We start from the raw sequence: 20,011 nt of genomic DNA on the forward strand, positions 1-20,011 counted from the left end.
ATCAACAAGGCATTTTCGCCCACAGGACTGCCGCATACTGGATGTTTTTCCCTTTTCACACCATTCTTTGTAAACCCTAGAAATGGTTGTGCGTGAAAATCCCAGTAACTGAGCAGATTGTGAAATACTCAGACCGGCCCGTCTGGCACCAACAACCGTGCCACGCTCAAAATTGCTTAAATCACCTTTCTTTCCCATTCTGACATTCAGTTTGGAGTTCAGGAGATTGTCTTGACCAGGGCCACACCCCTAAATGCATTGAAGCAACTGCCATGTGATTGGTTGATTAGATAATTGCATTAATGAGAAATTGAACAGGTGTTCCTAATAATCCTTTAGGTGAGTGTACAGTAAGTTTGAGTGAACGTATACACTCCATGTTTGTTAAAAACAGTATCTGGTTTTCTCCAAAGGTGTCCTTCCTAACTTCTGAAGTAAGAGAAAAAGTCAGTCCAGGCAGACTTTTTTTTTTTTTGAACAGCAGGGATGGTCCTTGCAAAAACAGGAAGTTCTTGGCAAATGTCTCAAATCTATGCACACATGAACACACTACTGAACATGTAGAGAACTGCGAGGCAGAGCTGTTCCCAAGGAGATTATTTCAGACCCTTCGCTCCCGCCGTTCGGAGAATAGCACACTGTTCAGAAAAGATTTTTGAAACAGCAGTGCTAGGCAACCCGCGGTTACACTTTAAAGTATCCGTGTTACAGTGCAATTTATACATTTAAGTACTGAGTAATAATATACCTTCTGTAGGGTTAGGATTAGGATGTGGTTTAGGGTTAGTTGCATGTAATTATGGACAATTTATAGTAAGTAGTTGGTAGCAGAGGTGGGTAGAGTATCCAAAAACTGTACTCAAGTAAAAGTACAAGTACTTATAGAAATATTTACTCAAAGTAAAAGTAAAAGTAATAATCTTAAAAGTTACTTGAGTAAGAGTAAAAAAGTATCCAATGAAAAAACTACTCAAGTAGTTAGTTACTAGTTACTTTACACATAGGCATATATATATATATATATATATATATATATATATATATATATATATATATATATATATACTGTATATGTAACATGATATTATTTAGATTTTTTTTTTTTCATTTAAATGACTATTATTATCATAATTAGATAAGCTATCTTTGCAACAAAAACAGAAGAGACAAACATTATTTCTGTATATCTATAGCCTGAAAACCATTGGCTGTCCTTTGGTTTGTATAATAGTATAGTAACTTATACAACTACATTTGGATTATTAGACAATGTCGGAATAAAGTGACTCTATGGAGTTTTGCATTCAAGGGATGGGAACCATTGACAGATTAGAAAGTGTTAAAACTCTGCACATGTGCTCGCAGTCATGTCATGCCCAACCAGGGTTCTCAAGTCTCACGCATTGGCCGTGAGACACACGCAATTCAACCAGTTCACACGCTCACACGCCACACCGTGTATTTCTCACGCTGAAAAGGCAATGCCAACCAAGTTGTCCTGCAAGCTTTATATATAACGTTGTATACGAGGCGCATGCACACAAAGATAAGTTTCCTGCCGCCAGCGCGTCCGCATCTCGGCCAGATTGCGTTCGTTACTAGGCAACTTATAGACGCGCGAAGTCCGCGAACACACACGGAAGTTCGGCCACCGCGACATCGCGCGAACACACGTCGTGATGGAGAAAGTAAGTTGGAAGAAAGCTCGCCTAACATTTTTAGACTAGAAGTTCTAGAATATTTAATATATAGCCCATCGTAGCCTATACATTATTGATGCAGTCAAAAACTCTACAACTGCTTTGCAACCAGGCCAAAAGCTTTGGCTCAGTTTGGCTAAGGAAATGTTATTGGGTATGGGAAGGAATGAAGATGTATTTCTTCAGTTTATTTTAAATTCTATATTATACTGTATTAATAGTATTTCTAGTTAGGCTACATTAAGGCTAAAGCAGAGTGCTCTTGGTAATATTGTATATCCTGTCAAAACATACATTAGCCTAATCATTGCCATTGCATTTGTATTTTTCAAAGATGTCAGGGAAAAATGCAAAAATATTTGTTTTTCCAAACATTTTGGAGCAATTTGTTATATATTTGTAGCCTAATTTTGAAATATAACATTAAAGAGTAGGCCTATATTTGATGTGATGAATTGCTCTGTCATTTATCAGATTTACCAATTGTTATAATTTCAATTTTTGCTGGTTAATTTTTATGAACAATGGGTAAACTTGGGGGCGTGGCTAGGCGGGGGCGGGGCTCCATTTAGGCTCCTCCCCTAACCGCATGTGATCTCACTCCAAGCTTTTGATAAAACTTGAGAACCCTGTGCCCAACATAAACAACGATCAAATGCACGGATCTTCTTCTGTCTGTTCTCCAAAATGTATTTAAATGTAGGCTATATTTATGAAAGCATCTTTAAACTGGTTAACTGAGTCTAATAAGGCAGGCAAAGGCATTCGTTTTCAAGTCGAGTTCGCACGCCACTGCGCAATACCGACACTACAACACCGAGAATACATTGTGTGTGTACACACATTCATAAACTGGACGATGATAGCTTATTTAATGTATAAAGTAATGTATATGTCCAAAAAAAGGGTAATGCCATACTTTGTAGTAGTGCTATATGGCGTAATAATGTGTTTGGTTGTAAAATGTATTACCTGAATGAAATCGAATGTATCGTCGTGTGGAATAATTCATTCACAGACAGCTTACGAAGTATACGAAGATGTTCAAGTTCAACTAATAAAGATCTTCATCGCTGGCAAAAAATATGATGCATTTGCAGATTTACTTTCTAGACTGTACTGTAGACTATGGACCGCCACACAATGTTCTTGATGTTCTTAAATCTTCCTGTTACGACTCCGAGACGATTCAGTGCGTGCAGGAAACTGAACAGATCATTCAAACTGATTCGCGAACCGATTTAGACAGATCTGCCCAACTTGTTTGATGAAGTCTTTGAACAGAATCGACTCAAAAGAGTGATTCATTTGTGAATTGAGCATCGCTCATGCCCAGAAAAAAGAGAGAGCGCGCGCTTAGAATAAACTACGCTTTTAACAACATATTGCATTAAAATAAAGTAACGAGAGGAACGTCGCCCAACGTAACGAAGTAAAAGTACAGTTTTTTCATTAGAAATCTACTCGAGTTAAAGTAAAAGTACCCACAATTAAATCTACTCTTAAAAGTACAAATTTTCCAAAAAAATACTCAAGTAAATGTAACGAAGTAAATGTACTTCGTTACTACCCACCTCTGGTTGGTAGTCACATAGTAACTACATGTAACGTGTAACAAGGACACTAAAACGTTTCCCAACCTGCAGTAGTTTTTGATGCAGGCATTTGCTTGACAATTAACAGAAATAATATTTGAGATTATGAATATGGCTTCTGCGATTGGTTGAATATAAAATGTGTACACAATTGCATTTAGTTCTACTCCCGTTGACTCAAATGTTCTTTTTTTTCAGAGACTGAGCGGCGTAACCAATCACAGACATCTATTGAGTGCTTAAATGTAGTGGCAAATCAGAGGAATTAAACTTTGCCAATAAGTAACTAATATACTACACTCTTAAAAGTCCTTTATTGGCATTGAAGGGTTCCATGAAGATACTTTCCATTAAAACTTTCTATTGCAGAAAATATTTTGAATGTTAATTCTGTTTATCAAAATTAAAAATTGCAGTTAACAAAGGAAAAGAGTTACCAATTATGATTTTTGCTATAAGGATGTAGGCCTTATATCTAGTCGGATTGAGAATATGATTCATCAGCTCATGAGATGGTCAGCGTGGTTTCTCTTTGAGGTGCTATTCTATTAGTAAGTCCAACCAGCATGATAATTGATATGAAATTGGAATGACTTCCTGTCCTTGTTATTCCCAGAATGTTGTAGATCAGGGCAGGGATTTTACATAAATGGCAGAAGAGTGACCTCTGAACTGACGCATTACGTATTAAGTGCAGAGGATAGAGCAAAACAAAACACTTGTAACGAATTGAAAGTCTAAAATGAGAAGTTTTAAAGAAAAATGTCAAATGATTTCGATATAAGAGAAGAGATTGATATTTCTCGTACAAAAACCCATGCATCGTTTCGCTTCAGAAGGCATTTATTAATCCACTGGAGCCGTATGAGTTACTTTTATGATAGATGGATGCGCTTTTTGGAGCCTCAAAAACTCGGGCACTATTCAATGCCTGTCAAAGTTATGTTCTGTCTAGTCTGCACCTGTTCTCGTTAGTCCCTGATTAGTTCATCTTCCTCCACTTGGGTCTAGTTAGTTCCCTCATTTCATCCTGTGTATTTATACTCCCTGTTCTGTTCAGTCTCTTGTCGGTTCTCGTTAATGTTAGTTGTGGTTGTATCTGTCCTGCCTGATTTTGATAAGTAAACATTGTGTTGTACCCTCATCTTTGTCTTGTGCCTTCAACTACCACCACACCGTTACAATGCCGTTACAAAGCTGGGAAGAGCCAGGATATTATTTAATATAACTCTATATAACTCTTTTGCTGAAAGAAGAAAGTCATATACACCTAAGATGGCTTGAGGATGAGTAAATTATGGGATAATTTCCATTATTGGGTGAACTATTCCTTTAACATTGGGTAATGTATTAACTAACATTAACAATAAGATGACTTATTGATGACTACGTTGTCAAATTATCGCCATTCACACGGATCCACGAAAACGACAAAAAAATGTATTCGCTGTATTATGCTGCCAGGCCAGTTGTTGGCTATGTCACTTTATAAAGAAAAACTACTCTCCTATAGACTGAACACATAATACTCATTCAGATGACGTCAAAGTTTTCACAAATCTGCGTTTTTGTTGTTTACATGGAGATGATAACTCTATTGTTTCGAAAAACGTCCAGTTTGAATCCTGTTTTCAAAAGTTTGCATTTTCAGGCCCCCAAAACGCTGTTGTCGTGTAAATGAACGGCCAAAACGCATAAAAAGATTTCCATTTTTTTGTTTAAACGGCCCCAAGTTAACAAAATACTACTGTTCATGTTTAGTTCATGTTAGCTCAGGTCCATTAAATAGTATTAACTGATACAATTAAATGAACAAAGATTATTAAATGCTTTATGAATATTTTTCATTGTTAGTTCGTTATCAGGTAATTAATGTTACCAAGTGGAACTTTATTGTAAAGGGTCACGATTTATTTTTCTAAATAAACCTTCAATATATGGTTTTTGAATATCGTCTTGCAATATAATTTTGCAGTCAAAAATGTTGAGAACCACTGATATACTGTAGCTTCTATTACTTGCGTTTTAGGAAATGGTCTCTTGCAAGTAGTTAATGTTTGAGGGTGAAAAATAATTCCAGGAACGTTTACCTGAAAGTAAAAAGGTTCATTTTGATTTCATGTAGACTTTACAGACCCCCTTATCCCCCCCTTATAACCAGGTGTGTTTTAAATCAGTGAATCCGCATACCATTAACCTATTTTCTTTATATCCAACAATTCTTTTTATTTGTAGAATAATGCTGAGTACCCACCTGGGACTGTAGTTTAAAAGCTTGAAGTACTGTTCTCAAACCAAATATCATCAAAAGAAAGAGTTTTACATCAGAAAACATTGGTAATATTATCTTTTGAAATGAAAGACTCTCAAAGTGAAAATGCTTCAGGAGAGAAATGTATCCACCTCACAGTTCTCTGCAAACTAGGAGCAACAAATGGAGCGCTCCACACGTTTCAACTCCGTTTTTGCTTCAGAGCTTCCATTAGAGTGACACATTTGAAGAATTCATTCATGGGTGAACTCTTTTTTTTATTTATTTTTTTATGCATGAGGCAGCAAGCAATGTTAAGTTTGTGACTTAAACAGCGATTTGCCTCGGCCAAACTAGCCCTGAAGAGACTAGCCTGACACGTCTGCCAGATGTTCCTCAGCCCCTCGGCTGTTCTCCTTCTGCTCACCTTCTCTCTACACACATTCAGTCACACACAGAAACATGCACTACACACGCTAAAGGCCCTTCCACACTGAGTCCGAAATTCGCGTCCGAAATTTTCACGTTAAAAAATAAATACGACCTTTCGTCCGTCATAAAAAAAATCGGATCTGGTTTGATTTTTCCTGCGTTTTCCGCATCCGTAGCAAGCAGTTTGAATGGTGTTTTGACAACTCAGAGCCCCCAAATCACTAATACGAAAAAAAAACATACGCACAAGGGCCTTAACCTCTTAACCTTCTCCAGAGCGTCGGCGCACTGAAGCGTTTTTTTTTTTATTTAGTTCAAATATACTATCAGATTTAATGTTATACCTTGACAAACTATACATCATTAAAAAGATATAAGACTCAAGATTCAGTATTTGACCACTATTGTATTCTGAGAAACTTATAGTGACAGTTATGTCTTAATTTGTGTCAGGAGTTATGAAATGAAAAAAATGAGTCGATACCTTTAATATGAATTATAAGCGTCAGCTGGTCCATTCATAAAAAACACTCCGTGCTGTCGTCATGACAGCGATTCACAAAACAACGTCCCTGAGGGCTTTTAGCTCAACAATGTGCAGATGTGGAGAAATATTGATATATTCTCATAGATTCACATCATATTTCTATAGACAGGAATAATATTTATTGAATTTATACCCAAATGCGTCGATGTAATCATAATGATCGCTTCTTACTGAGATGTGCTGTGTTTTCCATTCATACCAATTGCATGGGGGCGCTATTATGTCCAATAAAAGTCCATATATAGATCATGAAGAAGACCCATAGTCATGTGACATTCCAGGACGTCACTGAGTGATACAGAAAGTACAGAGATCGCTGTAACATGCAGATAAAGATGTTTTGAAGACAATAAACATGATTGCAATGATATTTGAGTTACCTGTGTTCTTCAAGCCATGCCAGGTATTTCATAATAATAGATTATATTTATAATGTAATGCTAATCGATATAGATTTCATCATCGTTCAGAACACTAAATAATACATTTTCTGTCTGATTTTTTTTTTATCTGAAGCCAAGTTAGATCACAGAAGATTATTTAAAACACTAGACTTGCGTTATATAGTGAGTTTGGAGCGCAAACATGGTTTTAATCTCATAAATGGTCGTGTATTGATGGTGTGCTAAGCTAACATGCTAGCGAGCCCAGGCGCACCTGCCACGAGCAGTTATTGTTTTATGATTTTTTTCTAAATAGGAATGCATACTGAAATGTTTCAGTGCATTTGATACCAGTTTCAAATATTTAGTGAGAACTTTGATAAAAGAAATTAGGGTTTGAAACCCTATGAATAGCTTGTGAATAGCCAGTCGTTAGTAGCTATAATGCAGACAAAAGAAATGCATATTTAGAGCCATAATAACCAGTCTGGAGAGGTGTAAATGTGTGCAGGGGAGACTGAGACTGAATGGGGCACCACAAAACAATAGAGACAATAGACTGAATAGATGACTCAGAAGATGACTAAACATCAGTTTGCTAATAGAGTCTAATCAAAATAAAGTAATTTGACATGATCTTGAAAAACATTTAACTAAATACAGAGCTTTATACTTATCATTTTCAGATTTTAAATATAAAATGGTCAGACATGTGGCTTTAGCTGCAGTGCATTTCTAGATTGCTCCAGGGCCAACTTCAATTTTATTTTCATGAAGATGTTTCATAAAAATAAATTTCTAATAACTTTACAAAACTTTGAAGCTATTTAAAATGTTTTTTTTTCATTATGACAATAATTAATTCTACATTTACAATAAACAACCAGGTGTCAGCTTTCAAATGAGATCATACTTGTGCTTTTAGTGCAAAGGGTTCATGAACTGTATCTGTTTCAGTTTGTGTATGTCATTTCTGGGGATTTTTCAAAAGTGGGCTTGAAGCTTAACAGGATACAGTCTCTTCAGCATACATGTCATTGAAGGGCCATCTGGAGTGACTGCCGGTGATTCTTCAGACAGATGCCACTGGTGTTTCTGGCTCACACATCGACACCCGCCCCGTCAAAGGACATTACATCAGCAACACAATTAGCAGTGCTTCCTTTTGAACCCTGGACAGATTTGGCACAGCCTCCGCGACACAATAGTCATTTCCTGTCAAATTAAAACCTGCAACCATCCGATTAGTTCATTCATTTGTCAGGTCATTTATTATCTTCTACTACTCTTGAAGAATTCCAAAGGCTGAAGTTTATTTTTAACACTCCTTGATCATTTCAGTTTGTGCGCCACATTTCAGCGTGGATTATATTGCCATCGTGTCCAGATAATGCAGGTCTTTTAAAGAGACTGATAGTGAGGGACAGAACCCAATCTCACAGGAATACAACTATTGTTCGAGGTGGTAATTCTGTATTAATTCGTACAATGTGAATCATAAGAAAACATGATTTTTAGACAACAAGTAAGCATGAAGATCAAATCCTAAACATAACCTTCACTGGGGTGTAAGTACACTGTAAAAAAATGATTTTTCGAAGTTAAATTTAGAGCTAAATAAAACAAAGATTGGAGTACATTTTACAAGAAAATACTATTTAATCTAGTTTCTTTTCGAATTACTTGTGAAATTTGCTAGCAATTTTCTGAGAGAAATTTTTTTTAAAGGCTATTTTTTTCCTAGACAGCAACATAGTGTCGGCCCAGCTCCGGGCCACATCTGGTACATGTGGACTCCACACTTACCAGGGCCGACACTATGTTGCATGTCTAGGTTGTGTGCAGATCGTACGAAAACATATGCATGAGATTGTACAAATTTCATACGAATTAGCCACCATTTCACAAAAAAGGGAAACAAGTTACGTATTGCCTTTTTTCTCTATTGCAGATGCGATTTTATTAAACAGCAGTGTCATGAAAAAAAGTGCACGTGGGTCCATTTTTGCAAAATTATGTCTCATTCCTTGTAGCATGTTTCACAGCTCACTTTAAAAGTGAAACGTCCAGTGACCAGTGCTTCAGTTTTCTCTGAAACAGTTAAACATGACTGTGGCAACACTATTACGTTTGTTGTTGTACGTAACACAGCAGTTCATAAGTCAAAGTGCTAAAAGTTTAATGCTCTATTGCATTTGAAAACAAAAAATCATACGCTGAGTGAAAAGGAATAAAATTTGTTGCCGATTTACTGCCTCTAGTGTCCACTTCAGCTTGAAACTGCAGGGAATTGTATGTTTAAGTAGTTTATTTTTTTCAGTTATCCTGGGTTGCAGAAAATACCCTTTTCAATTCAAATGGCCAGACAGATGGTGGAAGATGGTCATAAAAATTATATTGTGAATTTCTTTTCTTTTTTTGTGCACATTTCACTGGATTAATGTTTATAAGTGGACCACGTGGGAAAAAAGTACATGCAAAATACATGACCCCTTCAACACCACACTAATAAAGGTGTGTTTTTCTCTGCAAAGTTTTAGGCACTTAGTAGAGGCTAAATGTGACCATCTGTTCTGAAGTGTTAATGCAGCGAGGTTCTGTTCGAGTGTGTCTAATGCGTAATGCTAGCTCTCACTTGTATACCATGAATAATGCATTGTTTAGTCAACAAACAGAAGTATACTAGTATGGCAAATCAAAAAACAAAAAAAACACAAAGGCACCCTGGCACTCAAACAGTGGAAGAGGTTTGTTAGCATATCCCCAAACCTTATTCAATGATTGATGAACAGTTTTTAGAGCTTCCAGATGTGAAACATATAAAACCGTTAACAGGCAAATAAATGCTTTGTAAACTGTGAATTGAGAAAATCAAAATGCATAAAATGCAGCGTGCATTTAAAAAAAGGTGTCCTATAATAGAGAAGATAAAGAATGACTCATAAATGCAAGGTGTAGTTTTAATAATAATTTATTATTATTTTTAACAGCCTAGCAACCTCATAGCACAACCCTAGCAACCACCCAGAACTCCCTAGCAACACCCTAGCAACTGCCTTACAACCACATAGTGCCAAGTTTTACATATGAGTTGCACGACTGAGTCATTCTTTATGTGCTCTATTTATGTCCCTTTTCCCTTAATTTTATTTGCAACTCATATATGTAAACTATAATGTTTATAATAATAATAATAACAACAATTATTTTCTAAATGAATGTAAGTGGTGCTTGCTGTGGCAAAACCGGGCACTATGTGGTTGTAATGCAGTTGCTAGGGTGTTGTTAGGGAGTTCTGGGTGTTTGCTAAGGCATGTTTCTGTTTTTTCGAAGTTAAATTGAGGTAAATAAAACAAAGATTGGAGTACATCTTACAAGAAAGAACTATTTTAGTCTTTCTACTTCGAAATTTTGCATTTGATCCAATGTGTTACTTGCAGTTTCTTTTCTAATCACTTGTGAAATTTGCTAGCAATTTTCTGAGTGATTTTCTTTTTCTTTGCAAATTAAATTCCCTTCATTTAATTTGCAAAGTGCACAGCACCAGAATGCTTCATGAATAAGTTTAAAGGCATTAAAATGTGCCCTCTGTCTTGGATTGATTTGAAATCACACCTTTAGCGTGTGTATTTTCATGGTCTGCTGCATGGAGATCATGTCTCGTGACATGAGATATAGATGTTGATCTTGCTGAAAGGTTCAAGTGCCTGTCCTTGTAATCTGCCACTGTAGCTTATAAGTGTAAAGTGACTATTTGGTGCAAGATGTGCTCTTTCACAAGTTTACTCTGTAGCCTGGTTTTATTCACAATGTGCTCTGTCATTGCAGAATGTATACTACACCAGCACTCAGCAGTTATTCGTGGGCATCTTGAGCCCCACCATTGACGATGATGACAACAAGTGCCTGGTGGATGTGAACGGCCGGCCACGGCTCATTGAGTGCAGCTACGCTGCGGCTAAACGCATGAAGCTCCACTGGCATTTTACTCAGGTAATGCAGTCTGCGTTCTCTCAACAGGTTCTCACCCCTGGGGTGTACACTTAAAAACTGTATTACATTTTCATATCATCAGGAAATAGCAACCTGCTTTTAATTTACCTTATGACGGATAAATCAGTGACAGGCCAAATAGTCAATTATATTGCTGTGTGCCCTTTTATCTGTCAAGCACACACAAAAAAACCCACTAATAAAGTGTGTGGGTTCGGACAGTTTTCATAACACTAGATGCAATTTAGATGATTGCATGGAGTTTTTATAGCTGTGTTCTTCAAAGTAAGAAAAATTGAGCAAGACATTTGGCTCATTTCTTCCATGAATTTCTATGTACAGTGAATATCTGTACTAAATGCACATTGGCTTCATCCAAGATACTTGTGCATCTGTTGACTACATCTTATTTGTGGATTATTTGTTTTTATTTGAAAAACAGGAGGAGTGACATTTTGTTTGATGGACATAGATATCTCGCCCTTGGTTAAGTAAATGCGTAATGGTCAGCTGTATGTATCTGCACACTTTGGGTGACACTTTGGGATATCAGTTTCTTTTTTAACTAGCCAACATTGCCGTTTTAAGGTTGTGGTTTTAAGCTGTTGTTTCTGTACTTCTGCTCCACTGAGATGTCATGTTTTGTCAGGGACATTGCAGTGCCTGTTTGTGAAGTGGAAGAGTGACTGCCATGATTGAAGCTGATGTTAATAAGGTTAATGTTTTAGTCATCCAGCCAAGAAAAGAAAATGCTAACAAAACACAACAATTCAGTCGAGCAGAGCTCCTTGAGTTGAACAGATGTCAACTTTGATAACATTTCATTTCATTTTCAATTTCGTCACATATTATGCATAGTTTTCTATAATGAAATGGTTAATCTGGTTTTAGTTTTCATTTTTATCATTTAATTGATTTATTTAAAATTGGCAGAAACTGCCTTCCATACTTGAGAAGAGAACCGATTAAAATATTAACCACTGCAAGCAATTTAATATAGCTGAATTCAATTTTTTTTTTTTAAATAAAATCATGTTGATGTTCTTTGCATCACACATTCATCAGCTCATTTTAAATGTAAAGCTCAAAAGCATTATCAACTCTATTATTTTTTTTATAAATAATGTGATTTCATGGCAGTTCACATAATGTAAATAAGCCATGATGGTAAAGGTAAACAGGTCTGGTTTGCTCTTTGGTTGCTGGATAAGGACTTAGTCGAAAGAGTTGTGTTTTCAAACTCTCCCAAACAAAATAAGTGGCACATCAAGCTAAAAGGCTCGAGATCCAGAGACAAAATACTTATATATTTTATATGACAGATGCTATTTTCACAACTAAATGTAATTTCTCTACAAACTAGGGGCACTTTAATGTGTTAATTTTGTGATTAATTATAAAAAAAGTGGTTTAATGCAAATTAATCATCCTCCCTGTCCTGTATATAAATATTTAAAAACACAACACTTATGGCGTGAGACGCTAAAAAACATGGTGCATCGTAATTGTCAAAGATCTGCATGTATAAATAGACCAGTATACAATAACATGTACTGTATACCGCTGAGAGACTGATGATCAAACTTGATGACTGGATTGGTGTGGACTGTAATCCAGTGATTCAGGCGTATGATAATAAAACATGATAACATATTATTATCAGTATTTTATTGACATCTAAAGCCATTCTTTGCAATGTCCAAAAAGCTGAAAAATACTGCCTTTCATAAGAGATAAGAAGCAGAGATATTAATGCGAAAACAATTAAAAACATTTTGTTCATTAAAATAAAGCTGAAATGAAATATAAGCATTAAATGAAAATTAGAAATGTTGCCTTGACAGCTAACTGAAATAAGTTAAAGTTGAAGCACTAAAATTACTGTCTGAAATAATAATAATAATAATTTAAAACTTAAATAAAAATTAATTAAACCTCAATAGTACACATTTAAATGGTGAAAGCACATAACAAAAATGATTTAAAATAATATGAAAGCTTATTAATAAAAGCTGTAATAGTAATGTATATAAATATGATTAAAATAAAAGGCAACAAGGCACACCTGAATCTGGATCTACCAGAAAACAATTGACAAGAAAAATATATTGTAGTCTATAAATATTTGCTCAGTTATCTCTAAAGCTCATCTGAGTTTGTTCTAGATCATTAGACATTATGTTATGGTGCCTTGGAAGCCTGTCTGAAAGCAGTTTACTGTTTATTCATTGACTGACAAGGCAGTGAGGCAGTAAGACAGTTGCCTGAGGTTTCAGGAGCAGCCATCATCCTCTAGCTAGCAGAAAGCTGGAGCTGGAGGAATATACACTGAACAAAATTATAAACGCAACACTTTTGTTTTTGCCCCCATTTTTCATGAGCTGAACTCAAAGATCTAAGACTTTTTCTATGTACACAAAAGGCCTATTTCTCTCAAATATTGTTCACAAATCTGTCTAAATCTGTGTTAGTGAGCACTTCTCCTTTGCTGAGATAATCCATCCACCTCACAGGTGTGACATATCAAGATGCTGATTAGACAGCATGATTATTGCACAGGTGTGCCTTAGGCTGGCCGCAATAAAAGGCCACTCTAAAATGTGCCGTTTTACTGTATAACCAGTCAGTATCTGGTGTGACCACTGTAACGAGGTTAGACGTTGTGGGAAGAAGGAGGCGGGAACCGGCAAACATTCAAAGACTTGTAAAGGCAATTCTAAAAAAAATGTCTAAACCCATTATAAATGTTAGAAATGTATTGCTAAAACATATTCCAAAGACTGTGAACTGTGAAGTACTGAATTGTGGAGTTAGACCGTTAAACAGTTTTTCACCATTGCTATTTTCCGGATTTTTTGGGCGGGGCTAAAACGGGGCTCGATGACGCACTGGAGCCCCTGAGCTCCTGGACACGCCCCTACTTGATGACGCACTGAGGTTGGCCACTTCCCTAACAATAGAGCACATTCGCATCAGTTCGCCGCTCAATCGTGAGTTACTGTCAGTACTATTAGTTACTACAGCCTACAGTTTGCTAGCTAGCAATGCCTTCGACACGGAAATGCGTAGGCTACCTCCTGGATGCGATCATGTACAAAACAGATCGGTGTCTTTATTTAAATTTCCTTAAAACGATCACATCAAGAAGAGGTGGATTAATTTAGTGAAGAGCCATTTTGATGGAGAGCTGAGGATCACCGCCAACACCCGCCTCTGTAGCGATCATTTTACACGGATAGTTTTATAAACTTTCATCGGAGACAACTGGGATTCACTGATAATCCGCTGTTACTGGTGAATGGGGCCGAACCGACTATCTCCCGCCTCGGCCTTCATCTCCCCGTCCCGAAAGCAGTATCACCTAATAGCCAGCCAGCGGACACGCCCCCAGCGTTTGAGAGCAGAGAATACTGCTCATTTTTTCAAGATTTTGATAGCTTATTTTATGTACTTGCCGGCTTTTTTTATCATTCAAATTTGGCTGGGTGGCTAATAACACATTTTTCTGTGGTGTGACAACCTCAGAACACATACTTAATTTTGACTTTACAGGGACTTTAATGACATAAAATAAAACAAATACCAAACGAAGGTAAAAGACAGCAGCCCCCCACAGACGACTGCTGTCACATATAATAAAACAAAACACAACATAAGTCCAGGCCTGTCCTCTCTCTCTCTTCACTGACGTTGCTCCTCCGTGAGAGATACGAGACCGGTGCATCGCGCAGGTGTCGCTCATCAGTAATCACGCCACCAGCCTCGCGCCGCTCTCTCTCGGCCCTCGGCCTCGTCCTGCTCGCCACAACCACCATTTATCTCACGCAGTGCAACACATCTCCTTCGCATAAGAGTTCATCAGGTTGTTGATTGTGGCCTTTTGAATGTTGGTCCACTCCTCTTCAATGGCTGTGCGAAGTTGCTGGATATTGGCAGGACCTGGAACATGCTGTCGTATACGCCGATCCAGAGCATCCCAATCATGCTCAATGGGTGACATGTGCGGTGAGTATGCTGGCCATACAAGAACTGGGATGTTTTCAGCTTCCAGGAATTGTGTACAGATCCTTGCATCATGGGGCCGTGCATTATCATGCTGCAACATGAGGTGATGGTCGTGGATGAATGGCACAACAATGGGCCTCAGGATCTCGTCACGGTATCTCTGTGCATTCAAAATGCCATCAACAAAATGCACCTGTGTTCGTTGTCCATAACATACGCCTGCCCATACCATAACCCCACTGCCACCATGGGCCACTCGATCCACAACGTTGACATCAGCAAACCCCTCACTCACACAACACCATACACGCTGTCTGCCATCTGCGCTGTACAGTGAAAACCTGGATTTATCCGTGAAGAGAAAACCTCTCCAAAGTGCCAGATGCCATCGAATGTGAGCATTTGCCCACTAAAGTTGGTTACGACGACGAACTGCAGTCAGGTCGAGACCCCGATGAGGACGACGAGCATGCAGATGAGCTTCCCTGAGACGGTTTCTGGCAGTTTGTGCAGAAACTCTTTGGTTATGCAAACCGATTGTTGCAGCATCTGTGCGGGTGGCAGGTCTCAGATGATCCTGGAGGTGAAGATGTTGGATGTGGAGGTCCTGGGCTGGTGTGGTTACACGTGGTCTGTGGTTGTGAAGCCGGTTGGATGTACTGCCTAATTCTCTGAAACGCCTATGGAGACTGCTTATGGTAGAGAAATGAACATTTCAATTCACGGGCAACAGCTCTGGTAGACATTCCTGCTGTCAGCATGGCTATTGCACGCTCCCTCAAAACTTGCGACATCTGTGGCATTGTGTTGTGTGATAAAACTGCACATTTTAGAGTGTCCTTTTATTGTGGCCAGCCTAAGGCACACCTGTGCAATAATCATGCTGTCTAATCAGCATCTTGATATGCCACACCTGTGAGGTGGATGAATTATCTTGGCAAAGGAGAAGTGCTCACTAACACAGATTTAGACAGATTTGTAAACAATATTTGAGAGAAATAGGCCTTTTCTGTACATAGAAAAAGTCTTAGATCTTTGAGTTCAGCTCAACTCAAAAATGGGGACAAAAACAAAAGTGTTGCGTTTATAATTTTGTTTAGTGTTGTTAAACTGAAGGACTCCCCTGTAGCCATCACTATATTCACAATATAGCACAGCCTCTTGTACCTTATTGCTAAAATAATAATAATCATAATACATAAAATACTGGCAGCTGTGGTGGCCAGAACTTATCTATGAAAAAATATGGTAGCAACATTTTGGTATGCAACTATGCAAATATGCAAATATGGTAGCAACAAGTTTTCCACTTTCCACCAAAACTGTTAATTTAATAGTATATTACTGTACAAAAATTACATGAAATGTCCTGTTAGATTTACTACAGTTTTTCACCCTATATAGTGAGGAAACTTATGGTCAACCACATAACAGGTTTTTACTATAGTATTTTACAGTTAAAATGAATATACAGAAACTGTACTTTGTGGCTGGTGCTGTTTACACTTTTAAAAACAGTCATTGGGTTTTACAGTTGTAATATAACTTTTAAAACGCCATTTTCTTTAATAACAAGAAGGGGGCTAAAAATAAAACAGTTGATGGATTACTTTTAATAATACTGATTTTACTAGCTTGTATGAGATGCATAAAGTACAGTGTGAGCGTCTGTTTATTATAATTGTTTTCGCTCTTTATAGGACAGATGATGATGCTACTCATTGAAATGTGTGTCAGTTACTCTCGTTAATTAGCTTTAGTCTTATCGCTTGCCATTTGTAACTCCTTTCTCCAATGATGAAATATCTCTGCTGCCTTTTGTGTTTATGTATGTATCTCACATTAGCTGTGGCTGAAGGCAACGCTCCAGTATAATCTCAGTCTCACGCTTGTGCACACATCATCACTGAAATAGACAAGATCAATATCAAATTCCCATGCTGGTCGACTTCTTAGACCTAATATAAGAGTACAAGGCTATTCTCATAACAGCCAACTGACCAAATCTTTATATTGAATTGATTAGTAGGTCTGGAAGCAGGTCTGGGTCTCTGGGATTGTGAGAGATCATTCATGTCGACATCAGCCAGTGATGCGCAACAGTTCAAGTGATGGGCTGATTTAGCATTGCCCTTCATATTTACCCTATGGCCACAGCTGGATGCACACCGCCACGTTAGATTTACCATGCTTGAATGAATCACTTTAAAGACTTTGGAAACCTGTAACCTTTAACACACTTCTTATGCACCATTATGAGTGGAACATTTGTGCCCCAGGCAGCTTTAGCAGATGTACAAAGACAAATGCCACATGCCCATGACAAATTAGGGTAAAATTAGGATAATGTGATGAACTCTTCCCAGAGAACAAACAAGGGAGTATTTTCAATTTGCAAAAACAATCTAAAAATCATCTTGCTTTATTCGTATGTCATTAGTTTCAAAGAACACGTTGACTAGGAGTGTTTCTTTATGTCAATGCATTCGTCAAGAAAGAAAATGTGCAAAGATAATTTTTAAAAACAACGAAGGAACCCTCAGATGTTGAAATACCCATCAGAAATAACCCTTAATGATGAAATAACCCCCAGTTCCTCAAAAAGTGTGATGATTCAAGCTCAAAGTTAAGGATAATTCTTTGAAATCAATAACTTTCAAAACTTTCAGCTGCTCAACTGTCAGCATCAATAAACGGACAACAGGCGACGTTACTTATTACGTCTGAGGCTTCTTGCCAAGTTTTATGAATTATTCTGAGTCTTGCAATTTTTTAATCAGAAGTCGTTGGGACTTTAAAGACATGTCAGAAGAAAGCATCATGAGATACACTGAAGTCGCATGCCAGTTTTTTTTCTGGTTTTATCTTTGACTTACAGGTGTTCATTGTAATTTAAAACATAATAATAATATAGGACAAAAGTAAGAAGGTTTTTTTTTTATCTTTAAAGGAAGAACTGGTAAAGAGAAAACCACTTCAATACTGAATGGATGCTGAATTTAGCACTTAAAATGGACATTAGAACAGTCTATCCAAAATAGCCAATGTTGTTATCATTAACTAAAAGAATAAAACATTTTAATTACTTGAAATAAAATTATACACACACACAGTTATGGTCAGAATTATTCCCATCCTTGGGAAACATGATCAAAGAAAGCTATCCTTTTGATCTTTCATTTAAAAAAATCACAAAAGTCTAAACTTTCATTAAAGTAAAATAGTGAGGTAGTGAGGGGGGAGGGGGGGGGGGGGGGGGGGGGGGTTATTATGTATAATAACATTCATAATGCTATTATACACAACAACATTATGAAATAAAAGTTTTTATCTAATACATATTGGCCACATCTATTGGTAGTAAAATGTATCGCCTTTCTTTCCTTTATTCATCTTCTAAGTACATTTCTTTTCATAATTAAAAAAAATAATTAGCACACCAGGCTGTCTAGGAACATACAATCATCCAGCCATGACTTCCTGTTTCACAAGAGTGTAAATATGAGGTAACACAAAATATATTATAAATCATCCATCACCATGAGTAAAACTAAAGAATATAGTTCTGATGTGCAGGAAAAGATTGTCGAGCTTCACAAAACTCTACGAAAATTGTGAAAAATGGTGGAAAAACGGGCAATAGTTTTAGCCCCAATACCATCAGGGCAATTATCAACTAAAGATGTTACGAATCTGCCTAGAAGAGGATGTGTGTGTATATTGTCTTAATGCATGGCGAGGAGGAGAGTTCGAGTGGCTAAAGACTCTCCAAGAAAGTAGTTGAGTGTTGGGATCAGAAAGCCTAAAAAAAATCATCAAACAGCACCTACATATAACCATGTGTTGTTTGGGAGGGTTTCACAGGGTTAAAATAGCACAGATTCTATTGACCTGTTAAACTCTAATGCTTGTAGCTTTATATCTTGTTCTCATAAACTTCAGAGGCAGCACTGTATAGGCTTCAGATAACCCTTCTTAAAGAAACTTATAGTGAATGTAAGCCTCTACCTGAAGACCTCCTGACCACAGCTGTGTCAGATGCCTTGAGCTCCTCTCAAAGAGTCTGTGGGACTGAGACCGCATAAACCCTGGTCTTAAGGCCACAGGCGTTCTCTTCTGTGAAAAGCGGGTTAAAATGAATGCTGGCAGTGGAAAAATCCGCCACCCTATCTCAGTCCTGCAGTCCCATCCTCCCCGGCTTGAGATCAGTGCGGATGCTTCCCTTTAGCTTTTAGCCTCTTCTCCCTTTAGCTTTTAGCCTGCAGTGCTGCTGTTCCCTCGCAGATACACCAGCTGCGACTTGATCAAGCCCTTTTCAGAAGAGGAGATGAAAGATGAATATGAATTTGATGTGCCTGATGTCTCTAAAGTTTGACCCAAACCTTCAACCTGCTCATGTTATTTTCTTCATGGGCCAATCTGAACCCCCAGAAATGCTGTCAAGATTATGACTATCACTAAATCTAAATTATTAGTAGCATTTCTCATTAGCACATTAGTAGCATTATTAGTGCATTTCTCATTACCACTTTCGTTCCAGAGGTAGTGGAAAACACATTCGACAGGATTGCTTTCGCAATGTAAACGCTCATGTGTTCGAATGTGTTCAAACAGCCACAAAAGACCGTCTTCTCTCCGTCTACTGATCTAATGCGTGAATATTATGGGAAGCATGTTAGCCAGAAGGGATTTAAACTTTGCCGGCTGAAGACCCAAGTTAGATTTGAAGATGAAAAACGTACCAAGTACTAGGGATGTCCCGATCCGATCACGCGATCGGAATATATATTTATATACATTATTTTTTTATACACTTTTAAAACATTTTTATTTTTTGTTTACATGCCTGCCGGGTATTTTAAGTTGAGGTGCTATTTGTTTTTATATTAGACTTTTTCTATATTTACTGTTCCACTAAAGTCCAAAAGTGATGATTTTATGTTATTTATTACTGTTCAAGCTACCTCACAGAAGTGCTCTGTTTGTTAACAGAGTTGTTGAATGTTAAAATAAGGTGAATTAAATAAAAAATAAGGAACATCCTGGATCTGTTTTTTCTCTCTTCTTTATTCTTTTTTTATTTATTATATAAGTATCGGATCGGG

At 37.4% G+C, this 20,011-nt stretch overlaps 1 protein-coding gene across 1 annotated transcript in view; it reads left to right on the forward strand.

Moving 5' to 3' along the window:
* galnt18b (UDP-N-acetyl-alpha-D-galactosamine:polypeptide N-acetylgalactosaminyltransferase 18b) overlaps positions 1 to 20,011 on the forward strand; it is a 120,879-nt gene that overhangs the window by 99,158 nt on the left and 1,710 nt on the right. The window contains exon 10 of the mRNA XM_056265736.1: positions 10,737 to 10,901. Coding sequence (XP_056121711.1) covers positions 10,737 to 10,901 — 165 coding nt within the window. The remainder of the gene's footprint in view (positions 1 to 10,736; positions 10,902 to 20,011) is intronic.

The sequence above is a fragment of the Rhinichthys klamathensis genome, unplaced genomic scaffold (assembly GCF_029890125.1).
Source record: "Rhinichthys klamathensis goyatoka isolate OS25496 unplaced genomic scaffold, OSU_Roscu_1.1 h1tg000240l_1, whole genome shotgun sequence".
Taxonomy (NCBI): Eukaryota; Metazoa; Chordata; class Actinopteri; order Cypriniformes; family Leuciscidae; genus Rhinichthys; species Rhinichthys klamathensis.